Genomic DNA, 21,788 nt, shown 5'->3' on the forward strand with positions numbered 1-21,788 from the left:
GATTGTATGCTCTTCAAATATCTATTTTTATATAGATCTTACTTTGATTCAATTACTCAAAAAGTCTAGATATTAAAGATAGTGGATACTTGTTCTTGATGGTAATCTTGTTGAATTCTTGATAATCAACACACATCCACAATAATCCATTTTTTTTCTTCACAAATAAAATTGAGGCTCCTATTGGAGATTCGAAATAGTATATGAAGTTCTTAGCTAGATTTTCTTCAATATACTCCTTGAGTTCAGTCAATTCAATTTGTGATAAATTATAGATTAGTCCAAATAAAGATTGTGCTCCTTTTAAAAGATCAATTGAGTAGTCATAGGAATAATGTTCTAAAAGAGTATCCGCATTTATTTTTTTTTAATGACATAAGGTGATCCTTCTTTTGCAGCATGTAAAAAAGCTCTTGTACCTACAAAAACAGGTTTAATTGTATTAGACTTGTGATTTTTTACTTGATTAACTATACTCTTAATAATGCTTTTAGAAAATTCAAGAGTACAAGAAATCCAATCTACTCAAGAATTATATTTTTCTAACCACAATAAGACTAAAATGATTGGATTAAAAAGAGTTTTAATGATATTAAATACATAAAGTTATTATGACCATTGATTATTACTTCTATAGGAAGAATTTTGTGAGTAACATTTCCAAAAGATAACGGACAATCATCTATAATTTCTATATTAATACATTTAGTTTTCTTCATTAAAAATATGCTAAGTCTTTTAGCAAATTTTTCATTTAAGAAATATATTGAGGCTCTTAAATCTAACAAGACAAAGGCTTTGTAATGTTTAGATCGTAAAATAATATTCAATATAAAATAAAGAGAGGATTTTGAAGAGAAAATAAGACCTTTATTAGATATTATACAAGATTTTAGATGCACGGTTCTTATTGTAGCTAAATAAACTAATTTTCCAATATATTGTCTTCTTTGACATTTGTACTCTTTATTTTATAATTGTATCACTTCTTTAGACAATGTTGAACAATGTACTTAGATTCTCCACAATATAAGCACAATCCTTCTTAACAGGGACTAATCTTTTTTTACTCAATAAGAAGTTTTAAACATACCGTATCAATTTGCATATCTTCTACTTCCAAATGTATGTATTGAGGAGACATTGATATTGCCATTGAATTATATTAACATTGAGGCCCACTTATCTAACTCTCAAATCAAATTTTGAAAAGTCAATTGTCACACTTCATAGCAAAGTTAATTGCTTGATTTAATATTTAAAGATCAACTAAGTTGAACATAAATTTCTTTACCTCATATTGTAATCCATAGAAAAATTGGTTAGTAAAAGTAACATCATTCGACTTGATATCAATTGCAAGTTGTCAAATTATAAAGCATATAATATTATGAATTGATTGCAAAATATAGATCTTATTGATTGCAACATAAGTTAAATCATGTTCTCCATACATGGATCAAAACTCCACTAAAAAAGCCTCCAAATTATTCAATATTGGATCTTATTATTCAAAAAAAGATGAAAACCACAATAATATTGAACTTGAAAGAAGTGTATCAATGAATCTAACTTGTGATCTTGGAGTTGGATAGGTTTGGAGTTGAAGTTCAATTACAAATTGTATTTGATTAATAAATCTTCAAACTTTGATCTTGTGCCATTAAATTTTTTTTGCATGACAATTCTTGGTTCTTTAGTACCGGAAGGATGTTTTATAGTAAAAGAAGGGACATGATTTGATACAAATGTTGAAGCAACTCCAATCATATCTATATCTTCACTTTCTGCCATTTTTGTTGCTCATTGTGGTGATAAACTGAATTGATGCATTGCAAGCATTAACTCCCTCAATTGCTCTTGTATTTGTATCATTGCACTCTTTATTTCAACAAACTCTACCATGATAATATTTTAATATATATATATATATATATAATTTTACTTAAGTATTATAAAAAAAATGATTGAACATCAAAGAAAGTAAAAACAATATCAATTTAAAAGAGGATAATTCACAACTTCTAATACATTTATGTCTTATCAAGAAAAAGGGATAATCCACTCTTAATCAAGAAAAGACAAAGCTCTAATATTGTAAGTGTAATCATATCAATTTGTCAAAGACAAGAATTTAAAGAAAGTAAATAAAAAAATATAAAAATATATAAATAAAGAAGTATGTATATTAAAAAGAAATTGGAATGGCTATTCCCAACAAACAAAGAAATTAGAGATTCTTAAATCTAAAGTAGAAGCAAGAAAAGAGTTGACAAGAGTGAAGAGGACTTTACTCTTGCCTCTATATATATAATCTGACTGGGAGCTATGTGGCAATGTTCTATGGGACCTCTAATATGTGTTGACTCTGCAAGACACATGCTTTAGCTTATATGACAAGTTTTCTATGTGTACACCACATAGTTAATTTGTTCTTCAAACAACCAACATGTGTAGCACATGGCTAATTTGTTGATTATATTTTTAACCTAAAAAATCATTTATAAACATCTATAAAGTCAAAGTAAGGTCTATAAAACTTCTATAAAAGATATTATGGAATTAATCTATTTTTATCTACTTTTATCTAATCATAAAAGTAATTATTGATTTATATGTGTATATATGTGACATGCTTGGATAGGAGTACAATAATTCAAAGTTCAATAATATGTATGTTTGAGCCAAATTGCACCTACTATATTAAATGCTACAACATGCCATATTATCTTATAAATGAAAGAAATATTGATGTTTGATATTTTTGTCTTAAATCACAAATGCGATAAAATGTTTTGGAAAGAACATAGATGAAATTGTATATATGTCACACACTAGAGCCCATCTCTTGCACCACACCCCAACTCAGCAAAGTGACCTATGTCTTGAAATAGAAAATTTAGGGTTTAAACCCTGCCCAGCTAGCATGCTAATAGATTATTCCAGCGACTGAACTCCATCCCTCATAGACATCCTTCAAAGCTGACTGCTTTGGGCCAGATTAAGCACCGCATGTCCAGTGAGAGCATAAACTTCTGGGAAGTATTTCAAAAGGAAAAATACTTGAGTGAGATGCTCAATAGGCGAAGCTTGTGAGGCCACTGCAACTCCGTCGACTATTCTTCACTCCCGAAACCAAATCTGACCATGATACAACAGTCTTAATTGTAAAAACAATAGAAAGCACATACCTTGGCACATGTGTTCCGGTATTCGTACATGATTCTTCACTGACTATCACTGACTTGGATCAGGCGGTCAACTATCACCTTCCGCTAGAGCAAGATTTGCGCCGCTGCGGGGATGGAAACAATTCAAGACCAGCTGTTGGGCAGCTGGAAACAGGCAGCGCACGTCAATTCTTCCTCATTCCTTGCCGAGAAATTGGTTTAAGGTTTTTAGCATTCATTCGAGAGCCAACATTGCTGTCCTTCATGTCACAGAAAACTGCTATTACGGAACCCCATGGGAATTGGTAACCCATATACCAGAATCACCCCCTGTAAACCACAATATCACAAGGAATCAGACACCAAGTGATATCCCTCCAAGAAGAGCAACAAAATCAGATTGGCCACAGAAAAAAACGATCGCTCCTTCACCCTCCACATTTCTCCATCACAAGCATCACACGCTTAAAACATAGGTGAAGGTCGTTCGAACTATAGCACAACGTGAAATGCCGTTCAACAGAGGTAACCTAAGGTTTAGGGCTCCCAAATGCAGTAGACTCACAGTTTCTAAGAACTCGCCCACTGCAGTTAACATCTCCACCGCATCCCACTGCAAGACATGCGTTGGCGTTTGGTAGGCGTTGGAAGACAAAAGCCCTCTAGTCTCAGGTTCTGATTCCTACGCCTACGTCCAAAATACACGGCACACACTTCAGATGAAGCAAGCTTGGTCACTTTAATGAAAATTAGCTTAGATTGTGGCTAGTTTTACGTTCACCAGGCACAGAGTGCTAATCAAGTCATCTGATGCCCGTTGAAACAAAAAAATTGACGTGTTTGGGGGTAAATTACTTGCCGACTTCTTGGCACACAAGAGATCCAAGTGTCAAAGCTGAATAGGACCCACCAGCCGAGAAGAGTGCACAATTCCTTCACCTTGTAACCAACTACAGGAGCTTTACAACAACAACAAAACAGACTTCCAAAATCTCGCCCACTTCTCATTCGTGTGGGGTGTAAGTCTAGAGGTATAGTCAATGGTGAACTATTCAAGGTCGCAGAGAGTTGTAATTTTCTCTCCACAACAAGCCTGTCAAGCGTAGAGCGTGCCTCAAGCGCAGCAAAAGGTTGTGTTCCCATCTCCAAGGCCTTCATTCAGGTGTCCTCACCCTCTCTCTTCTTTGAAGACATGATGAAGCCTGGTTTGAAATGTGGAGAATCTGCTTCTCCTTCAAATGATGCCGAGATGATTTATCTGGGTGTTCTGCAGAGCCCAGGCACCCACTGTGGGAAGATTCCATGCTTGCATTTTGTCCTGTGTCAGAGCTTCATTATGGCTCTGCCTGCCATCGCCAGTCCTTTCACTTAGGCCCCGGGAGTTCTAGAGAGCTGGTAGCAGATGAAAGGCTTCTTCAATTTCCATGTCAAGGTTTGAAACCATTAGTCTGCACTTTTACATATGAAAATACCGCAATTTCTTTGGATTTTCCTCTCCAAGCTACCCTTATCCGTGGCATGTCTACTCCTTGCTGAATTTGGACCAGCAATGAAACAAAACTGTACTGCTTTGTTGTTTTGCTTCCGGCCGTTGTGCACTACAGGACCAGTCTGCAAAATCAAGACTGCTAAAACCAGTTTTACAAGGCACAGAAATGTAGTATCAATCGTTCGTTTTTACAGCACACAGATAATCACCATTATTTCCAACTAGTCAGATGAAAAGATTGAGCAATGCATAGAAAAGTAAATAATCAATAAATTTCATGTGGAAGTGGGAAATCGGTTGTGTATGTATATATATATATATATATATATAACCCAGGTTGCAATCAGTTAGACAAAAGAAGAAAAAAAATGCTGGTAATGTTCTTAATTCAATTATTCCTACTTTTATTGCAATCCATAATCCCTCCTCCTTACAAAACAAAAGTAGGGAAAAATTTTAGTCAAAGCTTACCCAGCTATATTCAAACCTGAACAGTGCAACAAGCACAATGTAATGAATCATCAAAGCATTCCACATATTTACACTCCATAAACAATGTAGAACTCATTTCAATGCCACTTTGTATGGTATACCTCAATCAACTTGGACAAATACATTTAAAACTTATAATTTCAACAGAAACATGCACTCAAAGCAATTGCATTTACATGAACAAGTTGATCTATTACAGTTAAACCAAATTGGGGATGAATGTGTACATACATGCATACATACAGGCACTCACTTTGGTACCAATCCTGCTGATATTTTTCCTTTTGAAAAGCCTTGTATATTTTAAGAAAGGAAGCGACTGCCCCCACGACCTGATATACCTTGGAGAATATATGATATTTATCAAAGCTGGAAGGGGAGGAGGAGGTTGACGACATAATGGGTTGACAGGCTTCTTCCAGAGTCTGGCAAGGTGTTTATATTGCATGTGCTGGTGGCCAGAAGGAAACCCTCAGAGTAGTACATTGCAGGGGGAACTCACCATTGTTTAAGCCCAGAGCCATAGGTCAAAATGGTCAAGGTCTCTTCCACACTTTTTTACTCCTATGTAGTGAATACTTTCCTATTTGAAAAAGGAAAGATAAAAAATTACTGTAAAATTGATATGTTCTTTCCATCCAGTTGCTGAAAAGAAGAAGAAAAAAGAAGAAGAAGAAGAAGAAGAAAGAAGAAGAAGAAGAAGAAAGAAGAAGAAGAAGAAGAAGAAATCAAAATGCTTTGTTTACACTAAATTCAGGAGGGAACCAACTCATTGTTAACTGTGGGTTATTTTTTACTTTTGTTTAATTTAATTTTTCTGTTGGCTGTACTTGCAGCCCATGACTGCACTACAAATACTGACACTGGAACTAATTAACAGAGCTTGAAATTTGGAAGATGAGCTAAACTCTGATACAAAGAAAGATAAATGCAGGACAATAAGGGACTTGATTACACCACTTCCCATCACCTTAATACATTGAACCCAGGCTCTGTTCCATTTTTTAATTTTTACTTTTTCTAGGTTTGTTCAATTCACAGGACTTGACAGCAGAGCTGCAGAGGCCTCATGCTTTGGGTTGCAGCAGGCACTTAAACCCAATTCTTTTAACTCTTTTTGTAAGTTCAAACCTGTACTTTAAACAAAAATAATCATATGGATTCAGCAGCACATTGTCAACAGCACTACAGTTGGGGTCAGTTAACAGCTACAATTTGTCAATAATCTAGCATCGAAAATAGTTAAAAGTAAGAAACAACTAATTCTGCAGTTGTAATTGGACAGGGACTGAAAAATTGTGGAGATTTTAACCAAAATGATCTTTCATGATGCTAAGGCACTGCTCTGCAATTGGTAATTTGTGAGGAGGATAAGTTAAAAACTAGTTTTGTTGTGTAGGCTGAAGTAGCATTGGATGCAGGGCTCATTGATGGATGGGTCAAAATGGAATTTCACTCTTTCCCCTTCAAGCAAGCAAGTTTACTCAATTCTACTGAAACAAGCTTGCTCATCAAATCCTCCTTTTACAACTGCTTATGATCTAAACACCCAAACTTCAATCCTTCCACAGTTGCCTGCCAGAAAAATAGATCAGGTGCTCTTGAACTAGAGTAGACTGAAAGTGGGGTGGGGGGGGGGGGACAGACAGAGATCGGCCTCCTGTTTCCCTCCCATGCATTATAATTCTGTGTTAGAAAATATAGTGGCAACAGGAGCCTCCAACTAGTGGGTGCTCTGCAAACAATCTCCACCATGAATATGACAATGGGCTGAAGTACACCTGTCACTTGATTTTCAATTACAATTTACCAAGATCATTTTTTCCCAGCTGCATAATAGACCAAAGTGTATGGAAATGAGAGGATTGAATCTGAAGTTTGAATGGTGGCTGTGGTTTGATTAGTTACAGTGCATTAACATACAAGGTTTTTAAGTGGTAAATATGAGCCCTGGCTACTGAGGCTTGGACAAGCAAGCAAACATCTCATCAAGAGGCATTGAACCAGTACATACATACATACATATGTAATCCATCTCATGGAAACACAGAGTACACAAGTGAGTGGTAAACTCCAACATTAAAACCATCAATCTCCTTGTGTCCTCATTACATAAATTCCCCCAGCAACAAACCTAACTTCCTCCCTAAAATTACCAACACACTAGGATGGGGATGGGGGAGGGACTTGAAAGGATACATCACAACCCTTCAACTACAGCATTTTCCATGAGTACAAATGGCTTATACACTAAGTAGACTCTTTTCACACTGATATTGTTCCAAACCAGGTTTTAAGTTCCACCTGGGACCAGATTATTACTGTAATTGTTCATTGCTCAAGTGGAGACTGGGGACTTAAGGTGGTGTTTTCATGCATGAGATTAACCACCAAACTATTGAAATCCATTTAACTGCACCTTCCAAGTGCAGGTTGACAAATCCATTTGCCCACCCCAGCCAATTTTGTGCTGCAGTCCTTTTCTCCACTCCCTTCTCCATCTCAAGCCCCAATCAGCTCTCCTTTGTCAACATGCACAGATGTGTTACTGTACAGTATGCTATGGCTGTGTGCACTCAAAGGGCCAGAGGGCTATGGAGATCAGACCATCCTCTCAGTGTGTGTGAGGGATGGGGAGGGATGAAGGGGTGAAGGGATGGATAGATAGATGGACAGGTTAAAAGCAAAAAGATCAGAGGGGGGTCTGCAGGAAAGGAGACCACAAAGTGATGATGGAAATTGTGCCAAACTGATCCACAGATAGATCACAGTTATGATATAAATATATATACACACACCTGCTGGGGTGATGGCTCCATAGGGTGACAAATGGGGAGATTGAAATGAATGGCAATATTTACAGAGGCAGTCAACAGTAGTCAACAGCAGGACCCTTCGTCTTCTTCTTCTTCTGCTGCTGCTTTCTTCTTCTCCCTCTTTTTCCCCTTTTTTTGAAGGCACACTAACTTAGTAGGCGCCGAGACCTTGCAGCAGCAGCAGCAACTGGCGCAGCAGCTGTGGCAGGAGCTCACAATCAATCAATGTCGCTTCATCTGCTCTTTACTGCCACCCTCTCCACTTCGCTGGTACTTCCCAGCAGCTTGCCTATCCTTTCCATGTTCTCTCTCCTAACGCATTCGCTACTGTCTATGTATTTGCATAACCAGTCGGAGCTTGTAGCAGTGTGGGATGGGTTTCTTAGCCAAAGCTTGAACCTCCAGGGACCTTAGCCGGGGAGGGTCTCGTTGCTGCTACAGGTGAGTGAGAAGGGTTTATTCGGGTTTTTAGGGGTAGTCTTGTGGAGCAGAGTAGACAGCGTGTGGCCAGGGGAGTGGTGTATGAAACTTCAGCTGGGTGTGTGTGTGTGTGTGTTTGTTGGCGAGAAAGGGAGCCTGGTTGGTGGTGATGATGGTTATGTCGACAATGACGAGCGTTTGGAGGCTGTGAATGGAGTTTGCGGTGGTTGGTGCTGCGACGTACTCAGTGGTTGACGTCTGCTGTCGAGTTTTTAGCTCGAGGCAAGCCCTGGGATTACTGTAAGGAGCTGGAGTGGAGAGCGTTGTGTTGAACTTCCGATCGTGGGGATAGTGACAGAGTGTGCAGACCGCGTAGAGAGGACTTGAGTATACTGCTTGATCGCAGCTCTCTTGACTTCAATGCACACACATTGTTGCAATTCTTAAGCAAGTTTACATTCTTTTCTGGCTCAAGGCTAGGGTATTTCCCAGTGCTAGTCTTCAACTGGCGTTTCCAATTTTGGGAGCCTATAACTTGGCGGGGAAAGCTCAACATATAACTGTGGAGGCCTCGGCGTGACAGTGATTTTCGGTGTGGTGTGTGCTGTATTCTGCCGTTGTGACGGAACTTAGGTCTGATTTCCTCGTCCCTTTTCAGCATCACAAGTTAGCCACGAAACGAAGTGCCTGTCTACAGGGGTGAAGGCGACGAAGCTGTGAGCCCCTCGCATGCAAGGTCTGCAGGTGTCCCAAGGTTCCTTCTCACGCACTATCATGGATATGGAGCTACAGTTCTAGAACTTATTCCGTATACATTAGCATTAAAGGTAATATGAGTTCTATTTGAGATCATTTGTTCAATTCCATTTCCACTCATAAAATTCTTTCTTTTGATGTATGGTATTTGAGCCCTTTCATGAAGCGAAGCCTGTGAAAGATTGCTCAGCTCTTGGGGAGTTGTTTGCAAGATGCTGTCAGAACACACTGACATATTTGCAGGGCCTCTGACAGACCCTGGCCATATTGACGTGGGTGATAAATTAGTGGTTCGTTTTTATGTTTCCATCATGAAAAATCAGTTCAAGGGCCTCGGATTGTTCTCCGTAGACTGTGGCACATTCTTTAGCATTTAACTCTTTAAAACATGCTGAATAAGCATTCTCGAAGACATCGGAACTTCTCGTCAGCAGTAATCTTTTTTGTATCAGCCAACTCCCTACAGTGAGTGGATGTGAAAAGTGGGCCACATCACCCTAATCTGTTTTCGCCACAACTGTGCATTCAGGACTTATACACTTGTGGTGACTTCTCTGTTGCAGAAGAGTCGATTGACATCTGTGAGACACGGCAGAATTTAATGTTTTCATTCCTTTTCGTTTGCCGTAACCTGAACCCCTCCAAGAGGTTTAGAGAGGCAACAGAATGCGCGCTCATGGAGATCTACACTGATTGAAGGCAACGCCAACGAGGAGGTCAAACACTTACTGAAGTCTACGACGTAATCGAGGCATCTGCATGGCTGTGCTACTAATCGAGCTGTGTCTGGGGCTGATGGTTATGTTGCAAATAGTCTCTGCCCAGAGAGATGACTTAAGTTGTTTGTTAGCCTTCAAGGCGTCCGTGGGAGATCCAGAGGGACATCTCTTAACATGGACGAACACAACCTCCAGCCCTCGCTCGATCTGCACATGGTACGGAGTAACATGCTACGGTAACAATGCACCGCCTGTCTATTTTATCAAACTCTCGGGGTCTCGTCTCAACGGCTCCTTTCCGCAGGGATTGAAAGGGTGCAATGCACTTACCCGGCTAGATTTGTCGGATAACAGCTTTACAGGACCGATTCCGAGCAAGTTGTGCTCCGACCTGCCCAATCTGGTGGACCTCGACCTATCCCGGAATAACATCCAGGGGAGCATCCCCCCGAACCTCGCAGAATGCAAGTTCATGAATGATATTCTGCTGAACAATAATCAGTTGTCTGGACCCATTCCTGAGCAGATAGGATATCTTAACCGCCTACAGAGGTTTGACGTGTCTAGCAACCGATTGGAGGGGCTCATTCCGAGTACTTTTGTCGATCGACAATTCGAGAATCGCTCTGGTTTTGATGCCAGCAGTTTTCAAAATAACACAAGCTTGTGTGGACGTCCGCTGAAAAACAAGTGTGCGAAGGTTGGAGAGCGAAAGGGAGCAGGCGCGGGTGTCATCGTGGGAGGTGCAGTTGGAAGCGCCATCGCGGTGCTGGTCGTCGGGGCTATCATATTCTGCTACATTGTACGTAGGACAAATAGAAAGAGCGCCACTATGTTGCGAGATGAGAGCAGGTGGGCATCTCGCATCAAAGCGCCCAAGACCGTCATCATCTCTATGTTCGAGAAACCTCTGGTCAAGATAAGACTGAGCGATCTAATGGACGCTACAAACGGATTCAGCAAAGACAACATCGTATCGTCTGGCCGATCCGGGGTTGTGTACAGAGGTGACTTCCCAGATGGATCCGTCATGGCAATCAAGAGATTACAAGGCTCGGTACACACCGACCGCCAGTTTAGAGACGAAATGGACACTCTCGGTGACCTTCACCACCGCAACCTCGTCCCCTTGCTCGGCTACTGCGTTGTTGGCCAGGAACGGCTCTTGGTCTACAAGCATATGTCCAACGGGAGCCTGAAATACCGCCTCCATGACGCATTCGAGAAGGAGCCACTGGACTGGAAGACACGACTCAAAATTGCAATTGGTGCGTCGCGGGGGTTCGCATGGCTTCACCATAGCTGCAACCCACGCATCATCCACCGCAATATCAGCTCTAATTGCATTCTCCTTGACGAGGAATTCGAACCCCGGATCACCGACTTTGGCCTAGCACGTCTCATGAACCCAGTTGACACACACATTAGCACTGCTGTCAATGGCGACTTCGGCGACGTGGGCTACGTAGCGCCGGAATATGTCCGCACTCTTGTAGCCACCATGCGGGGTGACGTCTACAGCTTCGGCGTCGTGCTCCTGGAGCTCGTCACCACACAGAAACCCGTAGATGTTGTCGTTGACCGTGACTTCAAGGGCACCTTGGTCGAGTGGGTCGGGATGCTGGCCTCCAGTGGCTGCATTGCAAATGCCCTGGACTCATCCTTGCGAGGAAGAGGAGCAGACGACGAAATGTTGCAAGTTCTCAAGATTGCTTGGTCATGCGTGAATGCCACTGCCCGGGAGCGACCTTCCATGTACGAGGTCACGGGACTGCTCCGCGCTGTCGGCCAACGCTACAGCTTCAGCGACGACTATGATGAATGTCCGGAGCTTCTCGAGACAGAGAGACGAGAGAACAAGCTTATTGTATCTGTAACATAGACTGATATCATTAGTAGTACCCTTAGATTCCAGCATTCTATATTGAAGCGACCTCTCTTCTGGGTTTAGGGATAAGGTTTTGGGTCTAGAAACTAGATGTAGATGTAGATGAGTGCAAACAAGGATATGCCAATAGATAACGTGAAGCTTTAGGGCAAGATGATTGTAAACTAATGTTAAGTAAAGTCTGCTCTTACCAAAGAATTGAAACCATTACTATTGACACTAAGGTCAGTTTCTTCACAGCAAAAACAAGCGAAGAAATTTTGTTAATGGCAAGGTTGTAGAACATGATAAAGTAGACTATGTATTGCCCCATTGCTTGGATAAAAATCATGCATACAATTATACAGCCTTTTATAAATGTATGTTACATGGAGTAGCTATGAAATCTAATTACGTGTTCCGATTGTCGGCTAAGACTACACGGATTCACTACCTGAGTTAATCGTACGACTAGTAGAGCGTCTGACATAAATGTCTAAGTTGCCACGCCATGGATCGTCACGAAGCTCCAAAAATTCCCTTCGCCGAATTCCAACAGTACGTAGCTTTTTCTAGCTATGTGCTGCTGCCTAACAAGCTCAGCACTGTGACCAAGTTGAACAAATTATTCTGCCACGGTTACAGTGTTCAGTCAGTTTACGAGCCATAGCATTCACCAATCGAATACCATTTGTCTAGCCTCAACTACAAACCTTCTTTGTTTGAGGAAAAATCCTGCAAAACGTTTCATGAAATCAGTTCTGATAAACAATGAAATCAATGATATTGTCACTAAATAAATCTGTACGAGCATTTGTATACTTCCAATAGAAAGAACGCATCTCAATCCTTTGGAAGCCCGTAAAATTATTGCAAATTCTTTTTGCCATCAGTCAGTCCCCAGGTTAGGACGAATGGAAGACGATCATTGACACAAACCTTTGGAGATGTTTAGCGGGTTTTTACTGTGAACCTTGATGCGCTCGAGAGGCAGAAGTGTAACCGTCACACGCGATACAAAGCTTCAAATTTCTTACAACACTTTGGCGAGCATGGGAAACTTGGGTAGGAACACGGGTGGTCAGACAATTGTTTGTTCCCCAGACAATGTGTGCATGGAGTTGCATAATATGATCGTTTTCGCGTGTCATCACAGCATACCAGGAAAGCAATAACCCAACTTCTCCAGATTGCCATGTTTCATGGGATGGAACATCTATCTCACTTTTAGTCTGCAATAGTTGACACCCACTAAGGGAACCATGATAGTTTCTGGTAGTGCAAATCCCAGGACCATGAAAACGATCCTACAAACGCCCATCCAACACAAATTGCACACTAATTAGCAGGATAGAAGCTCACCGGAACCAACGGAGACGGAAAAAGGACCTCCGCTTACAAATTCGCAACAATTCCTGCTGTGATGGTTAACTTCGCTTCTATGGTTTAGGGCAGAATGAAGCGCTGGTTATGGTTTACTCTATTTTACTCTTATTGTGGTATATTATTGAAACTGTAAAATTCCATGAAGGGCAGTAGATATCGTCTTAATTCGAAGATCATGAAGTCCAAGGTGCAGATAATACTATCTCTTATTGCCATAATGATACAAGTATCGATAACATGTACTTCTCTTGAATCCATTTCATTCATGTATGCTCCTCTCATCACTGTACAGTATTTACATCGTCCTCCTCACAAGGGCAATGACTTGTATGAGCCTACAACTGCACGTGACATTTCGAGCTTCTGAAACAAAATGCCTCAACCAGAAGACCCTTACTCTGAAGTTTAAACTATCGTAAACAGGAAAGCTCTTCTCTGAAATCATCTGCAAAAGCCTAAGTCATGAACAAGGTCGAAGAATTTGAGGTGTACACATCCGTAAACTCTTCTCCTTGCACTTCAAAAAATGTAGCAGGTGTACCATCAAAATTGAGTAAAAGATTCCTACTCCTGGGATCTGAGTGCTGGCTCGGGTGCTCTCGATTCAAGACGGCGAATCACTGCATCAACTCCTACTCCTTCTTTATACTTCAGTTGTTGTATACCACCATCGATCAATTGTGGTTCCCGCGCCTCCTGTTCTTGCACTGGTTTCAGTTCTGCTTCAAGGTTGCTCTGCAACAATCCTGCGGGTTGATAACGAACAATTACTGAGTTCCAAATACAAATAATGTGAAAACCCAAAAAAGTATTTTCGCAGGGAGTACACCCATATTAAATTCCCTGAATGGAAGCTTGGGTAGTGCGTACTGTTGATGATTCTAACAGAGAAAATAATACCAAGTATGAATAAAACGAAATCCTCGCAAATTGCTTAATATGTGGTGGCTGAAAATACCCAGAGGCAGAGCCAGAAATCCACCGAGAAGTGTACCCACAGCAGCCGAACTGATCCTTGTCAACAGCGAACCTGGTACTGTCCTAGTGCGGAAACCAATACCACCTCGTCAATCCAAAACACATGCTCCAACCGTTGATAACATAAATTCCACAAACCGTTCTTAAAGATCCACCCTTTTACATCCTTCTTTCGATCCACACTTTTAGATCTTCACCACGGTTACTGAGGGAGCTAGCACGATGAATTGAGACTTCTAATATACAACGCTCATCAGCAAAACGACAAAAAGAAAAACAACAAGCCGAAAAATGAGCTTTCCAATCAATCAGTTGTCCTGCACATGTGAATTTCCAATATCTTGATGCACAATAACAAGTGCTGTTTGTAAAGTGTGTGTAGGTCATACAAGTAAGGCTAAAAGTTCCTCCAGTGACGCCTCCAGCAGCGACTGTGTTCAAGGCATCATGATTACCCCGATGTACAGCAAGTCCATGTTGAATACCACTGAAAAGAGCAACAAAAGCTCCAAGTTTAGCGCCTCCCAACACAGTGCCACGGGCAATTCGAAGCACTTTGTTTTCCGTCATTTCTCTGATGATTTTCCCACGAGGCTTTTTGTCCTCGTGGGGAAAAGGTAATCGGGATTGCTCCGTTTTCTGACAAACCACACAGGGAAAATCACATATAATCCTAGATTTAACTGTCAAAGACATTGACAACACACGGAAGTAGCCGTATCAATTACAAAGAACTACGTCTGAATAGCAAATGCCATACTGAACGAAGAAGGGGAAAATCAAGATCGAATTGTGATGAAAAAAATGTCAAGGATAGAAAAACTTACTGCAGCGGAGGCAGCCTCACGAACACCACCATAAAGCATGCCAGCCAACACTCCTCCCGTGGTCTTAGTGCCCCATTCCTCAAATTCAGCTTTGAGAGCTGCAGGGATGGCATCCTCCTAATCATTCCCAACCATTCCTCATCAATAACCATTTTCATATCGACTCACATCAGAGCCAACGAACACAATACCACCATACTTCTAAACTCAAATTCCACATCAAACGCCATATTGACTTCGATATCGCTCCATCCGACTCATCAACACATTTGTCTACCCATTCTCGACCCAGAAATGCAAATTGTTAGGGCTTGAAACTAGACAACAGAATATTCGGTTCAAACCTTCGCTCAACCTTCCAAAACACAGATCCAACGACAAACCAATTAGAATCAAACATGAATGGCTACAAGAATGGTCCTCCCATTCAACCGAGCGATGCAGAAACTGAAGAATTAAGCACTAGGATTGCACCTGAGGTAACGTAGGAGCATCCATTGCTACGTGCATGGAGAAAAAACACACACACACACACCGATTCGAAAAAACGAAACGTGGAGTAAGCTGAAGTTCGATTCGCAACAGACCAGAAACCCTAAACCTCCTCTAAACCAAATTCTATTGGCACTTCAGTTCAAGGGCGTTTGTTTCATAGACGTCTTTCAAGGAAGTGGATGAATGAATGGATGAATTAATACTTCTCAGTGTGAAGGCATTCGAGCTAATTTTTAGTCAAACATTCATTCGCAGACGGGCAGCGGGCAAACTGAAAATTTCATTAATTGCTCCTCTGCCCGAAACCACCGAGCTGGATGGATGTATGTGTGTAAAGATGAATGTAATTTTCCAAAATCATTCGTTAAGTGCCCAGTCTGGAGGGTGGGTTCGCCCCAGCTCTGAGTGAGAGATACCATGACGCAGAATTTCGACGCCGTTTGGACTCATATGGATCGCGAGCGAGGATGATCTGCGACGTGGGACTTGCGAAGCTGCGTGATGCTGATCCAACAAATCAAGGATCGTGTGACTGCGGTGAAGGAATGGCGGCGAATCATGCGGCTGCAGGCTCCAATTTCGATTTCATTGTTCTAGCAATTAAGCTACAAGGGTAGTTTTAAGGAGTATAGATGGTTGGGGTTGTGAGTCGGAAGCTCGATGCTAAGCTTGCCAAATTTCATTTGATCTCGTCTCTCTCTCTCTCGTTGGAAGAAATCTTGCAGGTTCAAGCTTTAGGCCTCGAACTTATTCGGAGTCTTTGGCACACGAATGAACTTTGTGTTTTTTACGTGGGGAGTTTCATTTGGGATGAAGTGGCCATGGCCGATGGTTGTAAGAAGCTAGCAGTTCCCAAATTGCCAAGAGATTTGCAGCACAAGGTGCTCAGCTACTTGCCTTTTCGTACCCTGCTACAGGCGCGATGCGTGTGCAAAGATTGGCGCGATGTCATCTACGTCTCCGACTTTTGTAGCATGTATGATGAATTGCATAGCTCACAAACCCTCGTTCCTACCATATGTTATGCTGGGTCGTTCCATGGGCGTGCTGAGGTTGAGTGGGCAGCGTATGATTGCGTCGAGGAGGGTTGGGGGAAGATGATTAGTCTTCGGCCTCCATATCCTAAACGCAGACTCGAGCGGAATGATATTGCGAATTGTGACAGCGTCTACCCAGTAGGAGGACTTCTGTGTTTTCACTTGAAGATGGGCGTCAGTACCTGGGTAGTGTGGAACCCTCTCACCGGCAATTGGAAGATACTGCCCCCTTGTAAGCTAGCCGTAGGAGAATCATTTATTTATGTGCATGCTTTTGTGACGGATGACACCACGAAGGCCTACAAAATTTTGATGGCTCATTGGAGGGCAGTCTCACAGAGCAAGGATTACAGTACCATAAATGACGACGGACCCTTGGTAATGGAGATATATGATTCCACAACTGGCACTTGGTCCGAACCGAAGCCTTACATTTTTCGGAGTCATGGTTTTACATGGAATAATTCAACTAGAGGAGGTGTTCGTTCAAATAATGGCGTCATATACTTTCCGTCAGAGATGAATTCAGATAACAGATATCAGCATATGCTCTTGTTCTATGACACCAGAAGCGGGCAATGGCATGAAGAACTCAGTGATAAACAACGCAATGTTCTTTTTGAGTGGGACGGCCGTGTGATGACAATTGAAAGGAATCCATCAAATGGCCGCTTTATATTCTACGAATGGGATGAGGGACCTGATTCGAAAGGGTGGATGGATACTGGTATTGAGGTGCCTAAGGCGGTACAAAGAAAATTCGATCCTTCGCATTTTGGGATCTATCACATGGAAATAACCGCAGGAGGAGACTATCTAGTCATGACTGGACCTCGGAGGGGTGGAGGATTTAGGACAACAGTTTACAGTAGAGCTGACCAGTGTTGGAGATGTCCTTTAAAAGCGGATAATTTCTGGAATACATCGATGAATGGATTTTTCTCGGGTGATCGGATAAACGGAATGGTTCAATTTAGTCCACGATTAAGTTGGTTACCTTGATCAGAGCAACATGACATTCCTGTTCATAAATCTCGGACATTGGTCTAATGCTCAGTCATAAACACTTCCATTGTGTCTGCATTGAAGGTGATCCCAAAACTACGATGACATTGTACACACACAAGCACGCAGAAGCAATTTTGAGTGATTTACACGAACGATAGGAGGCAGGATTTTTCTTCTCTACACGTATCAAATCACAAAATTGAGATCGTGTTCTTGACGATGATCATCAGGATACTTTTTGACATACATGGAAAGATCTGAATGGGTCATCCTCAGCCCTGGCGAATGAGGTGATCTAGGTGCTCCTTTCATGAGGGTTCTGGAACGAGTTTCGATTGAGGCTCTGGCGTTTACGCTGTCTCCGTTCTCAGGAGGCATCTCCTTATTGACTTTGTGCGCATCGCTTGGTATATAACTCCTGCTTATGTGTGCTATTTTGATATTCCGAGTGTCAATAACACCCCCTGGAGTTTCCACTGTTTACTAATGGCAGTTTTGCAGCAATGGCACCAATGTGGGATGTGGGTATTGGGATCCTGGCTGCCAACGTTCGTTCATTATCACGACGTAGTTGAATGAAGAGAATCAAGTTTCTTCTGCTGGCCTGGACGTTTCACTCGTACTCATTTCTGTGCTCTGTCAAAATATTGTCATTACTGTTTTGGAGGCCTGGGTGGGGGTTTCCTTCGCACAACTTATGTTTCTCTGGCTCACTTTTATATTCTTCTCATCCTTGAGAAGTAGCAGTTTTTGTACACATGCATCAGTCTTACCCAAAGCATGATGTAGAGAATGGTTTCTTACCACCTAATTTTGAACGTGGCCAATAACATGAGTATTGATCATCCAAGGCGCACTTTGTTCGGTCTCATTGTCACACAACTAAAGATTCACTCTTTGCCAATGCTTCCATTGATTGCCATAGTGCACGGGAGCACTCCCACAAAACCTGGGAGATGAGCCTATTAACACAGATTTATATTGGGTTTCTTAGTTGGCATTCATAAAAAGTCGCCCACAATCATTACGCTGAGTCCCTTGTATATATTTCCAAGTATTCGGGTTTTACTGGAAGGAGAGATCTCGAAATTGATCGGAAGGGGATCAGAGCGACGGGCCTGTGTTTGACGTGATGGGCGTGTGTGGAACCTAAACAGAGTGGTAAGAGAAGCAAAAGAGTCAGTCGTCTCTCAACTGACATGTCCTTCCCCGATGCATTGACTGGGACGTAGATGCAGAATGTTAGGTGAACTAGTTCTAAGGAAGTGATATACTAAATTAAACACATACTGTGGATTTATTCCTGCACAGCTCAACAAGATTAATCGGCTTATTTTAAAAAGAACATTTCCTGTACATCGTCAAGAAATACGCTTCCTCGAAAGCGTATGGTCAACAGCATAATGTAACTGTTGAAGACAAAACGTAGGTAGACAAGTAGATCTCTTTCCTGCGTTATATCATTCTGTTTTAAAATTTTTTATACAACTATATATCTCCTCTATACCTGATGTAGCTAGCCACATGTACAAGATCACCAACAACGTACCAACTTTCTGAGTTCGGACCATCTCCGTACTGTTGCTACTAGTACACAATCAGCCGCAGCAGATCTCATCCTTTGCGACTTTTGGTGACTTAATTATACGCAGCAGATTAAATACATCTACCTCCGGATTAGCTTGATTCATGCATGATTCATCCAATTGATTTGTTGAAAAATTCAGCTTCAATCCAATGGTACGTTGTATTGAATTTTTTCCTACCAACGTCCATCTGGTGATCAAGCAAAAAAATCCGCAGCAAGAAAAACGTAAATAAACAGAGATGAACGATACAAACGATTGGCTTCGACGACTGCTGCTGAGGAATCGCAGAAGTTTAGGTGATGCCTTAGATTGCATGAATGATGATACAGATTGCGGGAGATGAAGATCGTGCTCAACGAAGCAAGATGCCAATTCTGAGTCTCATAGTCTTGGGCAATTGCTCGTTGCGGACTTTAGATTTAATTCATGATCTCCCTCGTTCATCCTTACCTCGTTCATCTTTACCTCGTTCATCTTTACCTCGTTCATCCTTGCCTCGTTCATCCTTACCTCGTTCATCCTTACCTCGTTCATCCTTACCTCGTTCATCTTTACCTCGTTCATCTTTACCTCGTTCATCCTTGCCTCGTTCATCCTTACCTCGTTCATCCTTACCTCGTTCATCCTTACCTCGTTCATCCTTACCTCGTTCAAGGAAAGCTTATCCTTACCATATGTTGCAACCATCATGTCCAGTGTTACTATTTAACCATCGCACCTACTATTCTCAGTTCTCTGTATCGTCAAAAATACGCGCAGAATTGTTCTTTTAGCAACTACTTTTCGCCCCGAAATTGAGGTCATTGTGAGCATATAAATTAAGTGAAAATGTGACCCGAACACAAGCACTTAACACTCTCAAGTAGATGACTGTTGATTGCTGTTGATCTCCTTGTTCATAAGCATTGAGACGTTGTGCGAGTTTTTCTGGGTGGTAAGCAAGATGAAGGTCCTGGCTGTGTTGGTCGTCTTAGCGGCGACGCTGCTAGATCTCGCATTAGGACAGACAGTGGCCGAGCAGTACTTGAAACCTCACAACGATGCGCGCGCAGCATTCGGCGCTCCTGCCTTGCAGTGGAGCACTAAGTTGCAGACTTACGCCACCAACTGGGCGAACAACCGCTCCACGAAGGCTAATTGCGCATTGTCGCATTCGAAAGGAGCATACGGCGAGAACATCTATTGGTCCAGTGGATCGTCCACCCCCCAAGATGCCGTCAAGGCCTGGGTAGCCGAGAAGCAGTGGTACAACGTCGCTAGCAACACTTGCCAGACTAACAAAGTCTGCGGCCATTACACACAGGTATAAGTTCGATGCTTCGTGTTGCACTTCATCAAAGCTTCGAACTCGTATTCCTATCCGACAGGACATAGGAATTGCCGCAAGAAAACTGTGTACAGAACCTGGCCTGGGCCTCAAAACAAGCTCGTGTCGGATTATTCAGAGTAAGACTCGTTAATTGATTGATGTCGTGTACCCATTGTCTCATCTTTTCAGGTCATTTGGAGGAATACCAAGTTCGTTGGGTGCGGATCGGCGAACTGCCCGGGAGGCGGCAAGTTTGTTGTGTGCAGCTACGATCCTCCAGGTAACGTTATCGGTCAGAGGCCATAAATGTAACCCAAAACAGACGTTGCTCGCAGTAAAGGGTAGCCATGCGGAGGATTAATTCAATGCTCATGAAAACCGAACATTCATGGCGAAGGGTAACTATAGCTTACTAAGATCTGTAGAGCTTTGAAAAGATACTCATGATACTGCAAGCTAATGTAATAAAGCTCTGGCTCCTTGATCAATATTCCTACACAGTTCGGACACTGTGAAAAGGAAGCTATCTCCTTTTCAGTTCTGAGAATAAAACTCTCATCAAGCGGTTGTACACGCTTTACCAGTTTTCTGGGTGTGCAACAACTTGGTCATATTCCCACCGCCTTCATGTTTCAGATTGAACTGTTCATGGCATTCTTCAGTAATTAGTGTCCCCCTCCAACTGTCGGTCTTCATTCCCACGTTTGAGGTTATCTTTCTCCGTTGCAACTGCAGGCCCGCCGCATAAGATCCGGTTTTTCACATAGCATTACCTTTCACTTCAGAAAAAGGTGTCGCATGAATGACCAAACTTGAGCAAAAACTTGCCTTTCTGACGCGCCCTGAGACTCGCACATCGCAGCGATCAACCCATTTCTTTTGTCATGAACGAGTTTCCTTATATTTGTCTGGTCAGGAAGCGAAGAAAATGAAAATGGTCGTAAGACTGGCAAAGGAATGTTTTGAGCATCTCCCTTTAGATTCTCAGAAACAACACTCTTCATGATTCTGAGATGCGTGTAGTCAGATTCTTTATGTAGTTACAACAAAATATATTTCTTATAACATTTCTTAGTACTTGTGTACCTCTTCAAATAAATTCTATTGTCACTTCTATTAGTAGTTTATTGCAATTTTCAAAACTAGAGTTTGTTTCTACAAAAAAAATTACATTCATATTTTGTAGAAATTTGCACCAGCAATTTTTTCTTTTAGATTGCTCAACTTTTTATTTGAAATACTACTTTAATAAAAGGTACAAAACATGGCTTGACTTGTGATAGATTGAAGGAAATCAACACTTGATAGAAGTCATTTAAAATTATGCAATGTAAATGCAAAAAACCAAACAAAGTTATGCATAACCTACACAAGCTAAATATTAAAATATATTATTACTTCTAATTTAATTTCTTTGTTAATGAAATTAT

The 21,788-nt window shown here is 41.6% G+C and overlaps 5 protein-coding genes across 7 annotated transcripts; 3 read left to right on the forward strand and 2 right to left on the reverse strand.

Annotated features, from left to right (window-relative positions):
• Positions 1–2,737: 2,737 nt before the first annotated feature.
• Positions 2,738–5,729, reverse strand: LOC112294377 (uncharacterized). Of its 2 annotated transcripts, XM_090243783.1 has the most exons (4): positions 4,026–5,729; positions 3,736–3,858; positions 3,192–3,500; positions 2,738–3,035 (listed from the first exon to the last, which is right to left on the reverse strand). In XM_090243783.1, exons 1-2 carry the CDS (start codon positions 4,326–4,328, stop codon positions 3,853–3,855), a joined length of 309 nt encoding a protein of 102 aa, XP_090099909.1. In that variant the 5' UTR covers positions 4,329–5,729; the 3' UTR covers positions 2,738–3,035; positions 3,192–3,500; positions 3,736–3,852. The 2 variants fall into 2 exon arrangements, with proteins under 2 accessions (XP_090099909.1, XP_073396514.1); XM_073540413.2 differs by having other exon boundaries at positions 2,738–3,500.
• Positions 5,730–8,092: 2,363 nt separating this feature from the next.
• LOC112294854 (probably inactive leucine-rich repeat receptor-like protein kinase At5g48380) lies at positions 8,093–11,948 on the forward strand. 2 transcript variants are annotated; one of them, XM_024545780.3, is made up of 3 exons: positions 8,093–8,237; positions 8,539–9,214; positions 9,707–11,948. In XM_024545780.3, the coding sequence occupies exon 3, from the start codon at positions 9,903–9,905 to the stop codon at positions 11,742–11,744; it is 1,842 nt and encodes a 613-aa protein (XP_024401548.1). In that variant the 5' UTR covers positions 8,093–8,237; positions 8,539–9,214; positions 9,707–9,902; the 3' UTR covers positions 11,745–11,948. The 2 variants fall into 2 exon arrangements, with proteins under 2 accessions (XP_024401548.1, XP_024401547.1); XM_024545779.3 differs by having other exon boundaries at positions 8,136–8,408.
• A 1,355-nt stretch (positions 11,949–13,303) lies between these two features.
• Positions 13,304–15,530, reverse strand: LOC112294171 (uncharacterized). The gene is made up of 5 exons (XM_024544389.3): positions 15,395–15,530; positions 14,921–15,037; positions 14,483–14,732; positions 14,074–14,151; positions 13,304–13,861 (listed from the first exon to the last, which is right to left on the reverse strand). The coding sequence occupies exons 1-5, from the start codon at positions 15,428–15,430 to the stop codon at positions 13,680–13,682; spliced, it is 663 nt and encodes a 220-aa protein (XP_024400157.1). The 5' UTR covers positions 15,431–15,530; the 3' UTR covers positions 13,304–13,679.
• Positions 15,531–15,826: 296 nt separating this feature from the next.
• Positions 15,827–18,305, forward strand: LOC112294012 (putative F-box protein At3g23260). Its single transcript, XM_024544084.3, has one exon. The coding sequence runs from the start codon at positions 16,048–16,050 to the stop codon at positions 17,452–17,454; it is 1,407 nt and encodes a 468-aa protein (XP_024399852.1). The 5' UTR covers positions 15,827–16,047; the 3' UTR covers positions 17,455–18,305.
• Positions 18,306–19,800: 1,495 nt separating this feature from the next.
• LOC112294013 (pathogenesis-related protein 1) lies at positions 19,801–20,982 on the forward strand. The gene is made up of 2 exons (XM_024544085.3): positions 19,801–20,352; positions 20,548–20,982. The coding sequence occupies exons 1-2, from the start codon at positions 19,993–19,995 to the stop codon at positions 20,662–20,664; spliced, it is 477 nt and encodes a 158-aa protein (XP_024399853.1). The 5' UTR covers positions 19,801–19,992; the 3' UTR covers positions 20,665–20,982.
• Positions 20,983–21,788: the final 806 nt, after the last annotated feature.

The sequence above is a fragment of the Physcomitrium patens genome, chromosome 17 (genome assembly GCF_059467195.1).
Source record: "Physcomitrium patens ecotype Gransden chromosome 17, ASM5946719v1, whole genome shotgun sequence".
NCBI lineage: Eukaryota > Viridiplantae > Streptophyta > Bryopsida > Funariales > Funariaceae > Physcomitrium > Physcomitrium patens.

Excerpts from the sequence above, each read along its gene's own strand:
- LOC112294377 (XM_090243783.1), bottom strand. The coding sequence starts at position 4,328 with ATGAAGGCCTTGGAGATGGGAACACAACCTTTTGCTGCGCTTGAGGCA.
- LOC112294854 (XM_024545780.3), top strand. The coding sequence starts at position 9,903 with ATGGCTGTGCTACTAATCGAGCTGTGTCTGGGGCTGATGGTTATGTTG.
- LOC112294171 (XM_024544389.3), bottom strand. The coding sequence starts at position 15,430 with ATGCACGTAGCAATGGATGCTCCTACGTTACCTCAG. Across the intron at positions 15,038-15,394 it reads ATGCTCCTACGTTACCTCAG|GAGGATGCCATCCCTGCAGC; the intron begins GTGCAATCCTAG and ends GGGAATGATTAG. Across the intron at positions 13,862-14,073 it reads ATTTCTGGCTCTGCCTCTGG|GATTGTTGCAGAGCAACCTT; the intron begins GTATTTTCAGCC and ends ATCAACCCGCAG.
- LOC112294012 (XM_024544084.3), top strand. The coding sequence starts at position 16,048 with ATGGTTGGGGTTGTGAGTCGGAAGCTCGATGCTAAGCTTGCCAAATTT.
- LOC112294013 (XM_024544085.3), top strand. The coding sequence starts at position 19,993 with ATGAAGGTCCTGGCTGTGTTGGTCGTCTTAGCGGCGACGCTGCTAGAT. Across the intron at positions 20,353-20,547 it reads TCTGCGGCCATTACACACAG|GTCATTTGGAGGAATACCAA; the intron begins GTATAAGTTCGA and ends TCATCTTTTCAG.